Genomic DNA, 20,263 nt, shown 5'->3' with positions numbered 1-20,263 from the left:
GTGTGGCCTCTAAATTTCACAATAAAATTAAATGGGCAATTTGAACATTTGAAGTGCTTGTTGGGTACGTGTGTCTAGTGGCATAGACTGTATGGGACAGAACAAAGGATATTGTTATAAAAGACATAGTCATTCTAGAATGTTCTATTGTAGAATCCAGTTCTGGGTTAATGGAAACAGAAGAGATGTGACGGCAATATCCGTGTGGTCCTGGGTTGGACACTCTACCATATTTCTCCTCTCTGTTCCCCTCCTCTCTTCCCTTACAGCCTTTACTTTTTGTTTTCTATAAAGGCCATCTGGTTGTCCTTTATGTAATATAGTGTGCAGCAGATTGGGTGGCATCCGTGTTCATTTCTTGATTTGAGCTGTGAACATGTACAATGATGTCATTATTCCAGGCTATGCGCGCTCAGGTGTTTAGGGATAAAGCATCCTGTGTCACAAGTTATCCCAAATATTATTTGGAAGAAATTACTTGGAGTGAGATGGAAACAGAGAGAGAGAGAGAGGGAGAGAGAGAGAGAGAGAGAGAGAGAGAGAGAGAGAGAGAGAGAGAGAGAGGAGAGAGAGGAGAGAGAGAGGGAGAGAGAGGGAGAGAGAGAGAGAGAGAGAGAGAGAGAGAGAGAGAGAGAGAGAGAGAGAGAGGAAGAGAGGAACCAGGCCAGTGTCATCTGTGAATGGTAACATCTCAGCCAGAGTGGTGGGCAGTGGGCAGTGACCCAAGGCAGAGTAGTGGTGGCACAGGGGAGGGGGGGCCTGTATGCCCTCAGGAGAGCTGAGGTTTATGTTGTTTGTGATTCTGGCCTTGTCATATCAGAATCTGTTCATTTGTCTACAAACTGTTGATAGCCAGGGTCAGGCTTCCTGAAGTTCCCTTGAGATTAGTAGTTGGTCCTGTAGGTGGGTGTTGATTGGCCTAAAGTCCAGGTTGTACTGGGCTGCAGGTGCTGGGTCCTTGCCACTCGAATGCTATGCTCAGCTGTGTTGGGTCCTAAATGGCTTCTACATACGATTTGGCCCCTGCCTGCTATCAGAGGACAATCTCTGCCTAGCAAGTACCTCAGAAGCTTGGGCCACTGTTTGTCATTTCTCAGACAAGATTCAAACCAGGAACCCAGTGTTCCAAAGCCTGTGCTAGGGGACCTTCTCCATTCTACCTTTCAGTTTCTTTAATTTTATTTATTTATTTATTTATTTATTTATTTATTTATTTATTTATTTATTTGAGACAGGGTTTTTCTGTATAACAGTCCTGGCTTTTCTGGAACTAGCTCTTGTAGACCAGGTTGGCCTTGAACTCACAGAGATTTCCCTGCTTTTGCCTCCCGAGTGCTGCCACCGCCTGACTCTTTCCTAAGTTTAAAGTGTAATTCATTAATGTGTATATATGTGTGCCTGTTTCTATGTGCCCTGTGTGCATGCAGTTCCCACAAAGGCCAGAAGAGGAAGTTGGGTCCCCCTGAAACTAGAGTTATAGGCTGTGTGAACTGGATCTGGATGCTGGCAACTGAAGCCCCATCCTCTTAAAGGGCAGCACATGCTCTTAATTGTTGAGCATCTCTCCAGTCCCTCCTGTCAGTTTTTTTTTTACAACTGATTCTCCACAAGGACCAGAAGTTGATGGTCTTATTGTCCCTCCTGTACAAGTCAGGGTCAGAGCTGGCCAGGAGCTTAGTAGCGGAGATGGTGCCAAAGAGGAGGGACCCCTAGCACTGATTTGGGAGTTACAACCTTTTTTCTTCCATTCTCCTGCTGTGCCCAGTGTAGCTCCTTTCCAAGGTCTTGGCTGTCAGTGGCACAGTTTTGCTACTGGCTTTGGCTGCTGTGAAGGGATGGATGTGTGCTGTACGGAGTTGTGGGTACACGCACACATGAACGCGATGTGCACATGTATGAGGTGCTCCGTCGTGCTTGTTGACTCTAGCTCAGCATCAGGGTTGGGATGCACAGGCTTACGCCAGGGCAGGGTGTGGGTTAGTGGGCTGTGATTTGGTGTCACCTGTCACCTGCAAACCAACATGAATGTTAAGAGCTCCCCACCCTCGGAGTACCTAGGCTGCAGAGCTTCTGAGCTCCAGTCCCCCCCCCAGCCTGGAGACAGTCTCCTGCTGCCAAGATGCCTATTCCCTCTGTCTGCATGGACACACAGGACCTTGCGGCTCCTGTGACTGATGTTTTCTGAGATGCTGTCCCCTTACTGATGCCTCTTTCTCTCTCTCTCTCTCTCTAGTTCCTGTGTTTGAAGAATATTCGCACCTTCCTCAAAGTCTGCCACGATAAATTTGGACTAAGGAACAGCGAGCTGTTTGACCCCTTTGACCTCTTTGATGTCCGAGACTTCGGGAAGGTGAGTGGGCTCCTCAACACACGCTTGCACTGGGTCATGTGGGCCGCATAGGCTGGCTGCCCGCCAACCCCGTGCCTGTTGAGCCGTGTCACGGATGGGAAGGTGCTGAAACCAGGCTTGTGTGACAGGGTGGAGCAGGAGGGTGGATCCTCCCTCTCTCAGTCAGGGGAACCACCTACATCTAAATCTAGGGGATGCCATTAAAAGCTGAGAGTGCTGGCCACCCCCTGGTGAGAGAGAGGAACCTTAGGCCAGGCAGATGCAAAGCCAAAGAGGCTGTGTCTATTGGTGGCTTCCTGATGAGAATGGGTATGGAGTGATGATGTTAGATGCCATCGAAAATATTGGTAACTCATCTTTTGTTTGTTGTTGTTGTTTTTCCCTTGAGATAGGGTTTCTCTGTGTAAGAGCCCAGGCTGGCCTCGAACTCACAGAGATCTGCCTGCCTCCCCGTAAGACAAAGTCTGATGTAGCTCAAGTCAGCCTTGAATACCATATGTAGCTGAAGATGACCATGAATTTCTGGTCTTTCTGCTTCCACTTCCTGGATTCTGGGGTCACAGGTGTTCCTTACCACTGGTTTATGCAATGGCGGGGATCAAACTCAGGGCTTCATGCATGTTAGCTAAGCGCCTTAACAACCAAGTCATGCCTCCAGCCCTCTGTCACTCCTATTGGGTAGAATCGTGACTGTAATGTCTTTTGGTTGGAGCACTGAGAGTTGAAGTGCAGACCTGTAATCTGGTTTGTCTCCTCAAGCCTCTCTGCTGCCCGCCCTTCCCCCCACAGCTGACTTGGCCTCTGAGCCAGCGGCTGCTGCCTACTGGTGGAAGAGGCAGAGGCCCTGACTGCCCTGAGGATGATCCTCAGGGACTGGGTGTTTGAGGAAACAGCCCACCCGTCCAGGATATGCTTGAGAGAGCAAACTTTGCTGTTGTAAGTGTCGAGAGATCTGTCCCTCAGGGGTTTCCCTGTGATGTGGTGTTCAGAGCCAGTTCAGTGCTCAGGACTAGGTTTCTGGGAGCCACTGGCCCCAGCAGGTCTCTATGTCCTGGGAGTCTTTATTTTGAGAGTCTGTTTCTATGAGTGTTCAATTTTTAGAAGTTTCTTTTGGCTATAAAAGCATATAGGGGCCACTGCAGCTCTGACTTGGGGTACCAGGTCTCTAGCTATCAGCAGAACTTGGTGCTATGGGCGTGATTTTGTAGGTTTGTCAAGCATGCAAGAATGAAGGGGTGGGGTCTTGGAGATTTGCATCAAGGTTCCAGAAAGCTGCCAAGGCCAGGTAGTGGGTAGTAAGGTCTCTATGTAATGTATGGAGGTCCTGACTGCAGGGCAGGTGCAGAGAGTTTGATGCATTATCATGTACATACAGAATTGTGTTTCCCTCTGCTTGGGTGTGTGAATGGTGCCTTGCTTGGTATTCTGTTCTGTGAGTGGCTTTTCAATCTGATAGATCTATTTGGGACTCTCTCTTGGTCTTGTCCCTGGAAGTGGTTGAGATGAATTTGCCACAGCACTCTGGGTAGGAGGAGCTGATGACTTAGACACACACTCACATACACACACACACACATACTCACACTCACTCCACACCCCAGATATTGAATAACCATATAGAGAAAAAGATGGGAACATCCAACCAAACCTATGTTTTGTTCAACAGCACAGTCCTGGAGTGTTCTGTGTATAATTTCATGTAATTTCATTTTGATTCTAATTTGCTATGGCGGAATGCATGATGTAAGACACATAAATCTGGATTTAGCTCTCATCATCCGTTCGGCCAACTGTGTGGTCAAGCTGTTTATGAAGAAGGGTTGCCCTTGTCATTGTCAGCAGTTTTTGATAGGACATCTCTGATCCTGCAGTGAGTGCACTGTGCCTGCTCCGTGTGGGGATGGAGGGGCTACACCGGGGCTTTTCCCCTTGGCCTCTAGCCTGTTTCCCTGGCGTTGCCCCAGCATACGCTTATGGGAAATGGGAGTGGATTGTGGGCTTGGACCTTGAGTCATAGGGTGGGGTGCTGGGGCTGGAGGTGACCCTGCTGTGCAGACCCTGTAGCCAAGCTAAGGGGTGGAGTCCAGTTTCATGCTCTGCCCTATAGGAGCTCATATGACCCCCAGCCCACCTCTGCCTGTTGCTGCGTCAGTCCCTGTCCAGTCCTGAGGGTGGACTGGGCGGATCAGGCTCCTCTACACCACTGCTGGGTGAATGGATAACCTAACCCAGTGCCCTTAGACCGGCATTTCTCAACCTTCCTAACGCTGCACCCTTTAATACAGTTCATGTTGTGGTGATGCCCTACCATAAAATTATTTTTATTGCTATTTTATAGCTGTGATTTTGCTACTGTTATGAATTGTAATGCAAAGTCTGTATTTTCTGATGCTCTTCGGTGGACCCTGTGAAAAGGTCGTTTGACTCCAAAGGGGTCACAGGTTGAGAACCACTGCTTCAGACCCTGATGTGTGAGATTGTGAGGAGAGAAAGGATGGGAGTGGGAAGTGCCCAACAGGGCTAGCCATTGTAGTGTTCACTCAGCTAGAAATTGACTGCCACTATTGTCTGGTCACAGGGAGGTGTCAGCCTCTCCCTTTGCATTCTTTTTTTAAATGATTTTGTTTGTAAAAGACATAACATTTGCACCTTAGGAGGATAGAGTCTGGTAGCTAAGCTCTGGAGCGCTGGAGCCCAGCAGGGTGGGTGTGTCTCTGATCTGTCTTCTCCAGGATGCAGCCTTTGGGATTCTCCAAGCCCCATTTGTAGATAGCAGGGGGCACTGCTTCCAAAGTCTGTCCAGAAGAGTGTGAATCTTGGTGCCTGCTCCACTGCTCTGTGGTCCCGAGGCTCTGGCTCTACACGGAGCTGACCTGACAGCTCCTGCACCTGCCTTTGGTGCCTCCTCTCCTCCAGGTTCTGTTGGGGTTAGGCTAGAGAGAGCAGGACTGTCAATTTGCCTGGGTGAGACCTGACCCTTGTGTCGTCTTAATCCTTTGGGAAGATCGTGACTGGCTCTCGAGGCATCGCTTGAGGGAGTCTGCAAGGAAATAAATCCTTGGGTTCTTGTCATTTTTAGTGTGAGTGTTTTCTTCCTGCTCTTGGTCCTTCACCCTACCAGTTCCAGCAAGTCGTGAGGGATCCAGAATTTAGTTCCGGAAGTGTCTTTCTGGCTGCCTTCCGTGGTGTTTTTCCAAAGAGTTACATTAAAGATAATAGGTTTTAGTTCAGATAAGCCCTGTCCTGGAGATTGCCAAAGGTAGCTGTGCTGCATGGCAGCCAGGCTCTGACTGCGGGGCTGGGGCCAGGCAGTGAGGTGCCTGTCCACTTAAGCCATGCGCTCCATTTCTCATTCTTATATGTCCTATCTGGGCTGTGTCTGTTCCGTTGCTGGGACTTGGGGAACGAGGGACTGTGGACACTTCATAGATAGCCACCCATAGCTTCTTTTTGGGAGTTTGGAACAACAACAACAACAGCAACAAAAAAACCTTTGGAAGCTTGGTGGGGACCCTGGAGAGGGGGCTCTGTTTGCTTTCTTCCGCGATTTCAGCTCCTAGGCTTACAGATCATCAGGACAGCAGCAGCGTCGCCCTGTGGTTTGGCACCGTGTTTATGTCAGTCCTCCTCTGTGCTGATATGTCTCTTCATTCTTTCATTTTGTGGAACAGGAAGTTGAGGCTCACAGAGAGTGGCCAGCTTCCGGCTCAGGGTCAATGGCTGGGTAGCTTTTTTTTTTTTGATTCCCACCTCTTCCAAGTTGGCACTGAGAGGTCCAGCTCCATTGCCTGCTGGGCTATGGTGTTCCTTAGCCTCACTTCTACATCTATCTGTCCAGTCACTGCTGTGCCATCCTCTGTGTGCAGGGGACCCATAGCCAGACCTGCATTGCAGAGAGCCCTGGGCAGCACTGGAGCAGGGAACAGGGAGGGACAGAGACCTGTCGCTGTTAACATTTTCGTCTGTGGTGGTAGCCACTAGTTTTGAGCCTTTTAACCTGCCTTTTTAGGTTGAGGCGCATGTCACAGGGTCTCAAAAGATGAAGCATGTCCTTTGAAGGGTCAGGAAGCAAGGGAAAGAGGGAGGAAGGCAGGAGGGAGAGCCAGAGAAGGGGAAGGGTAGTAGGGTGGTTTCCGTTAGGTCTCAGAGAGACAAATAGCTAACTGAGCTGCCTAGTCTAACATACCAAGGTCAACTCTGGCCCTAGTCTCTCCCTACTCACAAGTACTGGTTACAGAGTTAAGCTGGCTGACTTTCCCCCTGCCCCATACCCTAAACCTCTCCAGCCCCCCCCCTGCCCCCAAGCTTCTCTTCCCCATACAGCTCAGCTGTTGTGGCTACAGGCCCTCTTGACCTCTTGTTTCCCACGTGATCTCTTGGTTCCCAGGTGCCCCTCCCCCCCATCCAGTGCACTCTCTACACTTCCAGAGGCCTCTGACTGTGCTTTCCCTCATATCTACAGTAAATCTCCTCAGCCATACCTGGGAGCAGTCATACCCTTGCATTCAGTCTCCTAAAGTAGTAGGCTGTAGTTCTTGCCTGCAGGAGGGAAACTAGGCCCACTGAGTGCCTCTGGTTGTCTGAGGGTGGGCTTGCCCCCTGGGCTTCCTCCCGCTCTGCTTGCTCACCTCTGCAGCCTTTTGACCTGTGCTGCCAGGGAGTCCCTTCTACCCCACCCATCACTGGAAGGCCTTTAAAAGAGTTTTTCTGTGTAGTCCTGGCTGTTCTAGAACTCATTCAGTAGATAAGACTGGTCTCAGACTCAGAGATCCGCCCGCCTACCTGTCTCTGCTCCCAACTGCGGGATTAAAGGCGTGCACCCACCCACCCTCCTCGGCATTTTTTCTTAAGTTTCTTCCAAACCTCCCCTGGGCCTCCTGGGCTCTCCTCTTAGCTGCATGCTTCCTCTGTGTCTCCCTCAGACCCTGGCTCTGCTAAGCGAGGCTTGCCCTGATGGCGCAGTGGCAGCTTCGCCCCTGTTCCCGCTTCCTCTCTTCCTGGCAGCACCTGAGTGCATTCTCACTTACACTGTCCTCGTCCCAATGGGGGATGCGTTTGAGTTCCTGTCTCAGTGCATCTGTGTGAGCGTGTTAGGTGTGGCACGGAGGCCTGAGCCTCTGGCGGGGGAGTCTTGCAAGAGGCATGGAGCCCTGGCTGTTCCAGGAGGTCTGGTCTCACTAGGGACAGGAGTCCGATCGTTCCCTTGGTAGAGTTATGGTTTCCAGAGTGATGTCCCTAGGCTACTCATGCATGTCCCAGCTGGGGTCTCACCTGGAACCTGCAGCCCCACCAGGTGGTACCGTTGACACCAGCCTGATTTCAGACAGGGAGCTACTGAGGGAGCAGCTGATTGGGTCACATGGAGCTGTGCTGCCTAATCGGTGGGTCCCTTATTCACCCGAAGAGTCAGTGTGATTCACACTTCCTCAGCAGTTCACCTGGCCCTCAACAAGGGCTGGGCATGGACCGACAGGCCCCTAGATGATTTTGGCATTGCTTACCCAGGTGCCTAGGCTCCACCCAGCAGCCTCTGAGCCCCCGAGTCCTCTCGCTTTCACGGAGGTCATGGCTGGTATCTGTCTGTCACTGGTACCGTATGCCGAGTCCTTTCCACTCAGGAGTGCCTGCATCCCATGGGAACCTAAAGGAATGGGAGGCAGGTTAGTGAGGAGGCCAGAAAGTGGCGTCTTGGAAGCCAGGAGGTGGTTTGGGGGCTCTAAGGCAGTATGGAGGCCAGGGGGCAGTGTGGAAGCTGACCAGCTGCTGGGTAGTGGCTGCAAATATGCATGTGTCTCAGGGAAGAGTGCCAACAGTAGGTCTTCGAGAGTGTGGGACACTGGATAATGCCTGTGACTGTGCCGATGGCAGCCTTACAGGCTGGACCTTCTCCCCGGCTATGGAGTTTTAGCTTCTCCTGCTGAGACTGGAAAGATGGAGCCCAGTTGAACTGCTGCAGCCCTGCCTTTCCGGTGTGGCATTTTCTGCGACATTTTGCCTAAAGGAAGAGTTCCGAAGAAGCTCAAAGCGAGAGTTTGGAAGCTTGGGCACATCACAGCTAAGGATGTCGCCTCCAGGTTTCAGCCTGGCGGAACAGTTGGGTCCCCAGAGGAGCTGGCTGTGCTGTGGCGGTGGGAGACAGAGCTTACCTGCCAGTGCCCTGCTGTGCTTATGAGAGCCTTCGGGTCTCTCTGTCCACTGTCCCGTTATTTCTCCAGCAGTTTATGGGCCCCGTGCTCATTCCCCTGGCATTTGATGCCTCTCTCCTTTCTGATCCCAAGTAGGCATCATTAGTTTTTCTGGCATTTTCCACAGAGCCTACAGTACAGCCAGGTAAAGCTGAAACAGACGGAAGCCAGCTTGTCTTTTCCAGACATTTATTTTGCCCCCCGTAATTGTTGTGGCCCCTTGCATTGACCTGTCCCCTACAGAATCTGCTGCCATTGTCCTCTGAACTTGACGCGGGATGGGAGTGGGCGGAGGGGCATGTTTGCTGGTATTTCCCGCAGCCTGGTGAAGTGGATCAGATGAGAGCTTTTGAATAGAAGGGTGCTAAGGCAGACCCCGGATGTCACTGGGCTGCCTCCCATAGTGTTCCAGTCTGTGAAATGGGTGTAAGGATATTTTTCCCATAGGAACTGCAGAGGAAGAGACCAGATGAAGCAGCTGTATGTCTTCCTGTGGTGTGTCCTCCAAGTGGCAGCTCTTGGGAATCAAGCTGTGACCCTTGGCAGTGGGCAGGGGTACCCATGGCCTGTTCCAGCTGCCTGGAGTGCTGGCCTTACCAAGCCTCTAATGATGTCATAAACCTGCCAACCTGCCCTGCTTACTGTCAAGTGTGTGGAGGGATAGTCTCAGTAACTTTGGCACCTGTGTGTATGGACGGGTCTCCAGCCGTATCTGATCAGAGACAGCAGTAACCATGGGTATTGATCGGACACCCAGATCTCCGTACCCAGACTTCAAGCCTGCTTGCGGCTCCTCGTTTTCCCTTAATATTTGTTCAGGAAATTTGCTGAGTGAGCCTCGTGCTCTCCCGAGGTTCTCTCCCGCTGGCTGATGGCTCTCACCAGCTCCTGCTGCGCCAAGTTCATTTGCACGCCTTGACTTAATACTGTCTGGGAGGTACTTGGGCCCTTTCGCAGCATCCATTCCGTACCAATTACTTATTAAAATGCAGCCGCCGCAGAGCGGAGCAGCCTCAGGGCTCCCGGCAGAGCCCTGGCAGGGGCTGCTGGCAAGGGCTTTCTGGGTCCTGCTTGGAAGGATCCCCTCCACACCTCTGCAAGTGGGTGTCACTTCAGGAGGAGGTTATTAGGCCACGCTTTCGGGGCAGCTTGACGATCGGACATTCTGAGTGTGTGTCTGTAGAAACACAAATGCAAGCACACACACACACACACACACGGTGTGCCTCTGGCTTTTTACTGGCAATGGGAGCATTGTATCTCTCATGGTCATGGGGCCTTGTGCAATCTGGGCAGGCGCTCTACTCTTGACTGTGTCCCAGCTCTGAAGCTTCCGCTTTGCCTCCTCTTCTTGCTGGCTGGCGAAGGGGGGAAGAAGGAGGATGCTTCTGGATCAGTAGCTGAGACCCTGCTGTCAACACTAGCCCTGTGAAGAGCTAGACCACTGTGTGTGGGTCCTCTGGGCTTGCTGGGAAACGGGCAAGGTTTGAGGCTGAAAGTTTGAGGCTGAGAGGAGCCCACAGCTAAGAATTGATACTTCTTCCCCAGTGTTGGTGATGAGGGGCAGGACTCTGTTTTGGAGGCCATGGTGATGCATTGGATGCTGGTACCCTCTTGGGGACTATGGTTCTCGTTGTCTGAAGGCAGTAAGCCGGAGGGATGGAAGCAGGAGGAAGGGTTTGGAGCTTGTGGGGGCTGAGTCTGGAGAGAGAACGAAATTGGTGTGCTCGTGTGCAGGTGTGTGGCACAGGAAGGTCCTGTGAACGTAGGCTTCATGGATGGCCCAGCATCACGTATGGGAAAAGACTCCTTCCGCCATGCTTTAGAATTGGGCAGGAGTACCTTCTGAGCTGTGGGAACTTGGGTGGCCTACTACCTTCTCCTAGGACTTTAGGTGCTCTTGTCTGTAAAGGGAGCGGCTTGACTGATAACACTGATTAATCTTGACTGGTAGTAGCTTCCTGGAACACTCAGTTATGGCTGCTGAGGCCCAGCTATTGATGAGCGATATCTGCCCAGCTTAAAGTGCGATGCGGGGGCCTTGGGCCTTATGCTCATTCTTGTGGATGCGCTGGTCTCATACTAGTGTTCGTTTGTAGGGTGAGTCCTCAGGCAAGCTCTCATGGTTGAGATTCAGCCCCTCTGGTAAGAGCAGGCTCATATGCCGGATGATGCCAGCAGCACCTCTGGTGTGGATGGGGTTAAGCCGAGAAAACCCAGAATTTTGGGAATTGGCATGGTTTAGTGCCAGGACTAGCGGCTGGGTTTCCTGGTCTTCCTGGTGGGGGTGTGTGTGGGGCATTGTGTGGAGGATGTCTCTCTGTTGTGTCCTCCACTCCGCTCAGCCTGTGCTAGGGCACACAGCCTCAGCAACTGAAAAGGCAGAGCCCAGGACCACTGCATGGTAGTGGGCCTTGGTGGGGCAACAATGGTGCAGAGAGCCGAGGTGTTTATAGAGGGCTTCCCAGAGGAATTCCTGGTTTCGATGGGCAGCGTGGAAAGCTCAGAGCTGCATATACAATGGACAGAAGGGGGGGGGTATACAGGCCCGCCCAGCAGGTGGTCCGCTCAGCCTAGTGTAGGACAAGGTGTGGCAGGACAGGGTGGGGTGCAGCTTGACAGGAACTCTTAAGAGAACAGCGCTGTTCTGCATAGCTACAGACCAGGGTGTCGGTTTAGTGCGCACACTCCGGGAAGCACACGTGACACCCTGCACAGTGCCAGCGTGCTGGGAGATGACAGCTGTACCTGTGGACTCCCTCCCTGCTCACCGAGGCTTTGACGCTGAGGAAACAGGAGCCCACACCCAAGGAAGTAGCTGCGGACAGACTCTAGATGTGCTGTGACCATTGTGTGTCGCGGCGTGTGTGCTCGTTACCGCTTTCTTTGTACCTCGGTTTCTCCTGTAGTCTGCAGGGCCACTCTTCCTGTCCTGTGGGTAAGCAAACGTCTCTGTCATTTCTTGCTTGGGTGTCTTTCTACCCAGCTAGTTCCCACCTGGGGACGAGGAGCCTGGCTTTTTTTCACTCATCTTGTGGCAACTGGTGCAAGCCTCTTTTTTTTTTTTTTTTTTGGTTTTTGTCCACAGTTAATTAAGCTTTAATTGGTTAATTGTTTCTCCCCAGTGCCCCAAGCATTAATTGTGTCTGGTGAAGCTTGACAGTTTGATGTTTGTGGCAGAAAATTCTGAATGAGACCAAGAAGGAGAACAGAAAAAAAAATAGCAAAGTGTATGCGGCTCCTTGTGATGGTGTCACTTCTGGTCACCTTGGCAGACCTTTCCAGGGTGCACTGCTTATTCTAACGGTCAATAGGAGTTCTGCTGCCAGCTTGGGGCCAGCCAATGGCAGCCTCAGCTGTGAGGTCAGGCCTTCTGGGTGGAGAGACAGCTTTTCTGGACTCATGAGGTGTGTGCTGTGAACTTGGAACAGAGATCCCTGCGGTGTTGTGGAACACTGTGTCTGATCTCTGGATGTGGGGCACTGTGCCTGATTGCCTGCAGCTGGGGTGATGTGGGGAACCATGCTGACCCCCTGCATCTGGGGTGATGTGGGGAACTGTGCTGAAAGCCTGCAGCTGGAGTGATGAGGGGTTTCACGCCCAGCCTCTGCAGTTGGAGTGATGTGGGGTTTCATGCCCAGCCTCTGCAGTTGGAGTGATGTGGGGTTTCATGCCCAGTCTCTGCAGTTGGAGTGATGTGGGGTTTCATGCCCAGCCTCTGCAGTTGGAGTGATGTGGGGTTTCATGCCCAGCCTCTGCAGTTGGAGTGATGTGGGGTTTCATGCCCAGCCTCTGTAGTTGGAGTGATGTGGAGCCTTGTGCTGATCTCCTATAGCTGGGGTGATATGGGACACTGTACCCGACACCTTGTGATAAAAAGTTTGAGACCCCTGGGTACCCTCTGCTCTTGGGCATTTTCTCAGTGGTGGTTCCCTCTGTAGTGATATTTCATTTGTATTTTAATAAAGAAAGCTTGCCTGAAGACCAGAGAATGAAACAGCCACACTGGTCAGCCTTACGGATCAGGCAGTGGTGACACACACCTTTAATCCCAGTAGCCACACTAGCTTGCCATAGAACCAGGCGGTAGTGGTGCATGCCCTTAATCCTAGAGCTAGAGAGGATTATAAAACGGGAGGAGCTCTCAGTCTGTCTCATTCTGAGATTCCTAGAGGCAGGATCACTATTTCGGTCTGAGGTCGAGGTAACAGCCAGTGCCTTCAGGTTGAAACTTAATATCTGCCTCTGAGTTTTTATTAATTGTGCTTCATCCCTCTTCTCAGGTATGTCTAGGTTTTTGTCAGGTTGATGAAAAAACAACCAACAGTCTAGTGAGCTCACCTCGTTGCCCTTAGCCAGGGACACACACCGCACTGCCAACTGCTGGCACGTAAAATCAGCTCATGTCCTTGTGAGTAGCATTTGCAGACTAGGCTTGGCAAGAGCTTGGCAGGTCAACTGAGATGTCTTGTGCTCACCCAGGCCTGGGGACTAGTGGGAGAGGAGTCTTAGTGGGGGCAGCTGGAGGCATTTGTGGGGATGTGGTAGGGCACTTGGTACTGGAACCCCAGGATGCTGAAGGATGCTGGCCTGTTGGAAAGGAGCTGCCGAGTGTCTCAAAACAGGACTGCTTCTTGAAGGAGGGTGGTTGGAGTGGCTCAGTGGCTGTATGAACATGGCTGAACTGGGCAGTTCACTCATGGGAAAACTCTGGGCAGGGAGGTTGGCGCGACCCTTGCTCATGTTGGCTGCAGGGACTGGAACCATCTTTAGCCATGGGTGAGCAGTGACTGTTATAAGCTCTTCTTGGCCTCCTAGCCATGGTAGTCCTCCCGAGTCATCTCTGGAAGAGGGTGCCATGCCTGTGGTATCAGTGACATCCCCATGTAGTTCATTGATGCTAGTAGCTACTGCACCCTGTGAGACTGTATTGAAGTGTGTGGGTTCCCATTTCTTCTTAGAGGTGCAAGTGGTTATAGAGTGTTCCCTCTTGGCTCCCCATCTGATCCCACAGACCGAGGCTCTCCTTACTCAGTCTTATCTCGTAGTAAGAAGGGCCTGAGCTCTGGGGTGGCTATATAGCCCTCAGGTGTTTGGTAGGTTTGCTTGTGAGACTGTGTGACCAGGGGGACCTGGCCTTGTGACCTGAGGGCAAATCTGCAGAACCATCCATCTACCCATCCCTGATGGAGTCCTCTAGAGAGGATGGGTAGCGAGGAGACAGCCCTCCCAGGTCCCTGCTGTCTTAGACTCCAGTGCTTGGCTATCTAGGTCTTTTCATGTCCACATGAAGGCAAAGGCTGGGGAGACCTGCTGAGTTGTACCCCTAGCTTTGTCCTCTCCAAGGATCCTTTTTAGAAGCCCCCCACTTTCTCCTCTTGGGGCTGTACATTTCCAAAGATGACACATATTAAGCCAATGACATTGTTAAATAATTAGTTTTCTCGCTTTTTAATTAATCAAAGGTTAATTATGAGCTTTATCTTTAATTAGAGTTTCTGACCCCCGCCTCACACAGAGGGCCCTTGAGGCCAGCTAGGAAGGGTGCGCACAAGTTAGACTTTGGAATGGGTATGATTAGGGCATGTGGAGCCCCTGGAACCCGCAGGGACCCTTCTATCAGCTCCTTACATTTCCACCAGTGGCCACCTGTGTGGCTGGTGCTTGTGTTTTGTGGCTGGTGCTGCAGAGGGAGCGGCAAGCATTGGACTACGATCCGGAGCCCAGCTGGGCCTTTGTGTTTGCAGCAGGGTGAAGTTGGGAGACTTCCAAAAGGGCTGACTATCTGCATAGGTATCTGCATAGGTCTCTGTGCGGCTGGCAGGCTAGCTGGGTGGGCACCTTTATCTAGTGACCAGAGTCTCTGTGTCATTGATTGCCTCTGTAGACTAGCTCCACAGGCAGCCCAGTGCTACCTCCTGAGAAGATGGCTGATCAGTTCAGTCTGTGGCGGGATGCAGGTCAGGTGCCAGAGCGGTGAGACAGCCCTTAGGGATCTGCCAGCCAGTACTCGGCAGTGGGGCGCCAGGCCTGCTTGGTGGCCTGCTGTGGGCTGGAGGCTGAGCCAGCCCTCTAGACTGGTCTATGCCCTGAGGTTTGTCCTCAGGCAGCCCTAGCTGGGGAGATAAAACCAGGCTCTGCCTAGCTTGCACTGGCAGCTCCCTCTGGGCCTTCCCTGTTATTTCTTATCTGTGGAGCTGTTAGATATCTTGGCCCATCCTGGTCTGATGAGTACCTGCCAGTCCCTGTTCTGCTTGGGCTTAGGGCTAAACAGGCCTTTGACCTGCTGCCTTAGGGCTTGGCAAGGGGAGTGTTGGCACATCTGGGCTGTGCAGGGGCAGTGGAACGCTGGCCTGATTTATGCAGTGTGAGGCTGCAGGATTGCTGGTCTCTGAGCAGAGGGCTAGCTGACAGGCGAGAGAGTCGTCTCTTTGCCCACCCTGGGATCCCAGGCCGTAGTGTGTGTCTGTCTGAGTTGGTTTGCTCACCTGAAGCACACCCTGCCCTTCTGATTCTTTCTCTGCTTCCAGCCTGCGTTCCTCACTCGTCTGATTTAGCTGGCGGCAAAGATGTCCGAGTGCTCTCACTCCCTCCTAACACAGGCAAAATATTCAAGGAGAGTCCTGGTATCTTCCCTCACTGGGCTTATAGCTTGTTTCATAGCTCAGAAGAGAGGAAATTGGTAGTTTCCCTGACCACTGGGGACAGCCTGGCTCAATGTGCCTGGGTTTCTGGAGCCCTTCCTCTTGAGTAGCCAGGGATGGGCAGTGACAGGCCCAGCAAATCCCACAAAACCATTAGCCCTTGGTGTGATTCCCACATCAGCTAGACCCCAGGCAGAGGTGAGTTCCAGTCAGCCCATGGCTTCCCTTTAGTCTTGTCCCACACAGTGTTCTGAAAATGAGGTTTGGGGATGTTCTGGTGTTGGGCCCTTGGAAGATTCCAGAACAGCACACAGCCAGGGTTTGACACTTCAGTGAACAGCAGGAGTGTGGAAACACAGTGACATGGCTGTGAGGATGGTTCATGGGGAGGCTATGGATGGATTGAAAGCTTGTTATGAGCCAGTCTGGCCTGGAGGGCAGTGGAGAGCGTGAAGTGACCTGAAGATACAGCAGGCATCCCTGTCCTTTGGGGACTGTGGATCTCGGGCCTGAGAACAGGATTTAAGGATTTGTGTGTGTTAAACATGTGACCTTGGGCATGAACTCGCTGGGAAAACCTTCTCTGTTTTCCCCCACCCCCTAGATTTATTATTCTTTATTCACGTGCATGTCGTATGCGTGCAGGTGTCTAGGAAGCTAATAGAGGGTGACAGATTTCCCAGAGCTGGAGTTACAGGTGGTTGGGAGCTGGGAATAGAACTCAGGTCCTCTGCAAGAGCAGCAAGTGCTCTTAACTGCTAACGCAGTTCTCCAGTCCCATTGCTGCCTATTTTTGCGGTAAGATTTCATGTAGCCCAGGCTAGCCTGGTGTTTGACACCGCGACTGTCCTTGAACTCACAGACCCCTGCTTCAGCCTCCCAAATGCTGGGATTGGGAGCGTATTCCATGCAGCCTGGTTTGCCAGCCTGGTTTCCTGTCTGTAATGGCAGTAACAGGGATGCCAGCCTTGGGAGCATGAGAGGAGTGACGTAGAACCACGGCCAGCATAGGTGAGGACTGCCGTTGTCCCCATAGGCTCAGGAACTTGTCATTCTGCTGCCAGCTCTCATTCACATGCCTCGGAGGGTTAACACTCCCTTCTGTGAAGGCTCTGACCTGGGCTCTGGGATGTTCCTAGTGTTAGCAGGAGCTGTAGTAGCAACTGGGCCTGCACAGAAGGAGCCCCAGAAGCCCACCACCTGTCTGTGTTCTCTGCCGTTTTTTCCTCTAGCTGGGACTGCAGTCGGCCTCGGTGTAGGAAAGGCTGGTAGCCAAGGACGATTCCCCTTCGTTGTCCTAATGGCTTCCATATTAATTTGTTGGGAGGAATTCACCCCCTTCGAAGGCCTTTCAAGTGGGAAAGGAGAGACGTCCTAGTAACGTGGGCCAGTCATTAGGGGAAAGCAAATTAAATCATGTTTAATGGTGTTGAGTCCCCATCGTTTTGGAAATGGAATTGGTGAAGCGGGAAAATGAGAGATTGCCGATGCCCTTCGAGGGATCCTAGGAAGGAGAAGGGAGAGAAGCGTATATGGTGGCCAGGGGCTAGCCTGGAGCTGGGACTGGGCACTGCAAGTCCCTGTGTTGCTGAAGTGAGCTCGGGAGCCGTGGCTGGGTGCAGATGGCATCCCGTGTTTTCATGCGGTTATATGCATTCCTTCCCCATCCTGGATTCTTCTGTAACCAGCTGCCCTACTGGGGCAGATTGCTCCTCTCCTGAGCCAGGCTTCTTTTCATAAGCAAAGAGGAGGTGGCATTCACGTGATGGGGCATGGGGAGGGGACTCAGAGAAGGCACAGAATCCCAGCCTGGGCTGAGTCTATAGGCATGGATGTGGTCTCTTACTACTCTGTTGGCACATAGAGAGGGACAAGTATGTTGTTTTCAAGTTGCTAACAGTCCCTTGGAGATTATGTGTCTTTGCAACTTAAAACTGATAAAGTGACAGTTCCATTTCCTGTAAACATCAAAAGCCCTTCTAGCAGGGGAAAAAAAAAGACAGAACAAAACAGTGTTCTGTTTTTCTCATGGGGAGCTCCAGCCCTTTGGCAGGTCATAAGAAATATTTAGCTTGACAGTCTACCTTAGAGAGCTGTACCTTCACTTAGGAGTTAGTCTCTGGCCGGGCGGTGGTGGCGCATGCCTTTAATCCCAGCACTCGGGAGGCAGAAGCAGGCGGATCACTGTGAGTTCGAGTCCAGCCTGGTCTACAAGAGCTAGTTACAGGACAGGCTCCAAAGCTTCAGAGAAACCTATCTAGAAAAACCAAAAAAAAAAAAAAAAAAAAAAAAAGGCTCTTTTGGAACAAGGGATTGCTTAGCATCTCTCAGACCCTGCCAGTGCTTCTTATGGGAGAGGCTGTCGCCTGGGAGACAGAGGTGTGCCAGCTTAGATCTCTTTATGAAGCTGATCAAGTCACTATGGCCTTCCCTCCCCAGTGACCTCATCTAATTCCTAGTGTCTTTTACAAAGTCCCAGTGGCAAACTTCATTAACATTGGAATCTGGGGACTGAGCATTGGAACACCTAACCACAGCCTTTAACATCTGAGATGCAGGTCAAGTCTCTCTTACACAGAAGGCCGCTCCCCAATGATGCTGCCCTGCCTAGTCCTCAACTCTAGCCACTGCTGCCCTGGCACAGCTTGGCTGACCTGGTGGGTCCACCTTAGGGCTTTTGCTAATACCGGCTGCACTTCCTAGGCTGTTCTTAGCCCAGGGCTATGGGGTGTCTCTCCATCCTTCTTCAGGTCTCCCTGGCCATCCACCCTGTGAGATCACTCCTTCTCCATCTAGAGTCTTGCTCTGAGGGAATCTTACTTGTCGACTGGCTTATTGCCGCTCTGCTCACACGATGGCTGTTCCTGTGAGCAAGGGTTTTTCTCATTTTTTTCACTTCTTTGACAAACGGATCAGTGTCCAGCATGGCCCCATGGGTGTGTGAAGGAAAAAAGAGAGAAAAGGGAAGACGGGTGAGTGAGTCTCCACAGGGAAGTTTCTAGAAGTTGTTAAAGGCATGCTTTCTTTCCTTTCCTAAGCTGTAGCCAGGGAACACGTTCTTTCTGGAACATAGCTGCTATTTGCTGGTCACACTCTGGGCACAGCAAACAGATCCGAGGAGTACGCAGTGCCTGGCTCCATAGTCCATGGTCCTCACGTGTCCCCCAGGGAGATGATACGGGACCTGGTCCTCACGTGTCCCCCAGGGAGGTGATGCGGGACCTGGTCCTCACGTGTCCACCAGGGAGGTGATGCGGGGCCTGGTCCTCACATGTCTCCCAGGGAGATGATGTGGGACCTGGTCCTCACGTGTCCCCCAGGGAGGTGATGTGAGGCCTGGTCCTCACATTTCCACCAGGGAGATGATGCGGGACCTGGTTCTCACGTGTCCCCCAGGGAGGTGATGTGGGGCCTGGTCCTCACGTTTCTACCAGGGAGGTGATGCGGGACCTGGTCCTCACGTGTCCCCCCAGGGAGGTGATGTGGAACTCTGAGGCTCAGTGTATCCCAGGGAGATGACAGGAGTGGTTCTTACAGGTATTATAGGTTATGATGTGGGGCCTCAGTCCTCTGGGTGCTCAGGCAGGCGATGGGGAGCTCTGGTGCCCAGGGGAGCCCCAGGGAGAAGGAATGGGAGGTGACAAGGATGTGGTTGTCCGTGTGTGCTCTGGGGAAATGACGTGAGGTCCTGTCCTCATGTAGTCACCAGGGAGGGTGATGTAAGGAGTACTGTTCACCCGTGCTGCAGGGAGGTGGCAGGGGGCCTGACCTAACATGTGCCCTTGGGAAGTGATGTGGGTACCGTTCACTTGTGCCTGGGAAGGTAAGTCCACTGGGTGACCTTTGATGACTGTTTCCCCTGGACTGAGAGTCTAGAGGAAGCTACTGGCACGTCCAGTGATGCGTGAATGTCTTTCATGGGTGTGGTAGTTTGAAAGAAAACGGCCCCCAAAGGGAGTGGCACTATTAGGAGGTCTGCCTTGTTGGGTGAAGTTTGTCTGTGGGGGTCAGGCTTTGAAGTCTCTTGTTCAAGCTTCCCTCAGAGTGACAGTCAGTTGACTTCCTGTTGCCTGTGAGATGTAGGATTCTCAGCATCACGTCAGCCTGCATGCCACCGTGATGATAATAGACTGGACCTCTGAAACTGTCAGCTAACCACCCCAATTAAATGTTGTCTTTATAAGAGTTACCATGGTCATGGTGTCTCTTCACAGCAATAAAAACCCAAACTAAGACAATGGGGACCCCTGTTCACTCAGAGCCTGGCTTATCTGGCATGAAGTAGCTCAACAGTGTGGGATGTTCTCTGGTATCCCAGCTCCATAGGAGTTGTCCCGAGACCGCATCTTGTGTAGGGCCCAGGCTGGTGTCCTTGTAGTAACTGCTGGTACAGATCAGGAGGGGGAGCTTTTGCCAACATCCCCTCAGATCCTGGGTCTGACTCTAGTGGGTGCTGGAGGTATCTGCTAGATGTGTTTGGGCCTTGGGTTGGGGACCAGGGTATGTTGAGTATTCTCTAGCCGCAGACTCAGGCTGTGATAACCTGGGGCTATGTATATTCCACAAGTCATCCTTTCTTTCGGGGAAGTGTGTGCTGTCCATGTTCACAGGATCACTTCCAGTAACAGCATTTCCTGCTCCTGTCTGCATGTTTGACTCAGGGCAGAGCTGCAGACCGTGCCTTGTACTTCAGCCAGTCTCTACGCAGCTGGAAGCCAGGCAATGCCAGAATGCTCCTGTAGACTGGTCCCTGAAGACTAGTTGTGTTCTAACGAAGTGCCATAGTCACCTCAGGGACTTTGATTTGAGGGGGACTAGCCTATACTTCCAACACAGAAATAGAAGGCTAGAGCAGAACTGGACCCCAGTACCCGCCAGCCATTCTGCTGTTGGCCCCAGAGGGGATGCGTCTGACCTCCGTGCCTCTCGGTCCCCTCCCTGCTAACTGGTGGACACTGAAGAGGAGACTCTGCCATCCTCTGCTCCCAGCGGGACAGGTCTTGCAGTATGCTCAAAGCCTGACCGTGCTCTTCCCTGGCCCTGTACATGATTGCACTTCTAGGCCAGGCCCTGCCTCGGCGGAG

At 52.1% G+C, this 20,263-nt stretch overlaps 1 protein-coding gene across 4 annotated transcripts in view; it reads left to right on the top strand.

The window, feature by feature from the left end:
- Vav2 (vav guanine nucleotide exchange factor 2) overlaps nucleotides 1-20,263 on the top strand; it is a 177,064-nt gene that overhangs the window by 39,406 nt on the left and 117,395 nt on the right. For all 4 annotated transcript variants that reach the window (XM_057754957.1, XM_057754955.1, XM_057754956.1 and 1 more), the window contains exon 2: nucleotides 2,234-2,350. In XM_057754957.1, the coding sequence (XP_057610940.1) occupies nucleotides 2,234-2,350 (117 nt within the window). The remainder of the gene's footprint in view (nucleotides 1-2,233; nucleotides 2,351-20,263) is intronic.

The sequence above is a fragment of the Chionomys nivalis genome, chromosome 22 (genome assembly GCF_950005125.1).
Source record: "Chionomys nivalis chromosome 22, mChiNiv1.1, whole genome shotgun sequence".
Taxonomy (NCBI): Eukaryota; Metazoa; Chordata; class Mammalia; order Rodentia; family Cricetidae; genus Chionomys; species Chionomys nivalis.
Note: the sequence above shows the minus strand (reverse complement) of the source record. Positions and strands in the feature narration are given on the sequence as shown.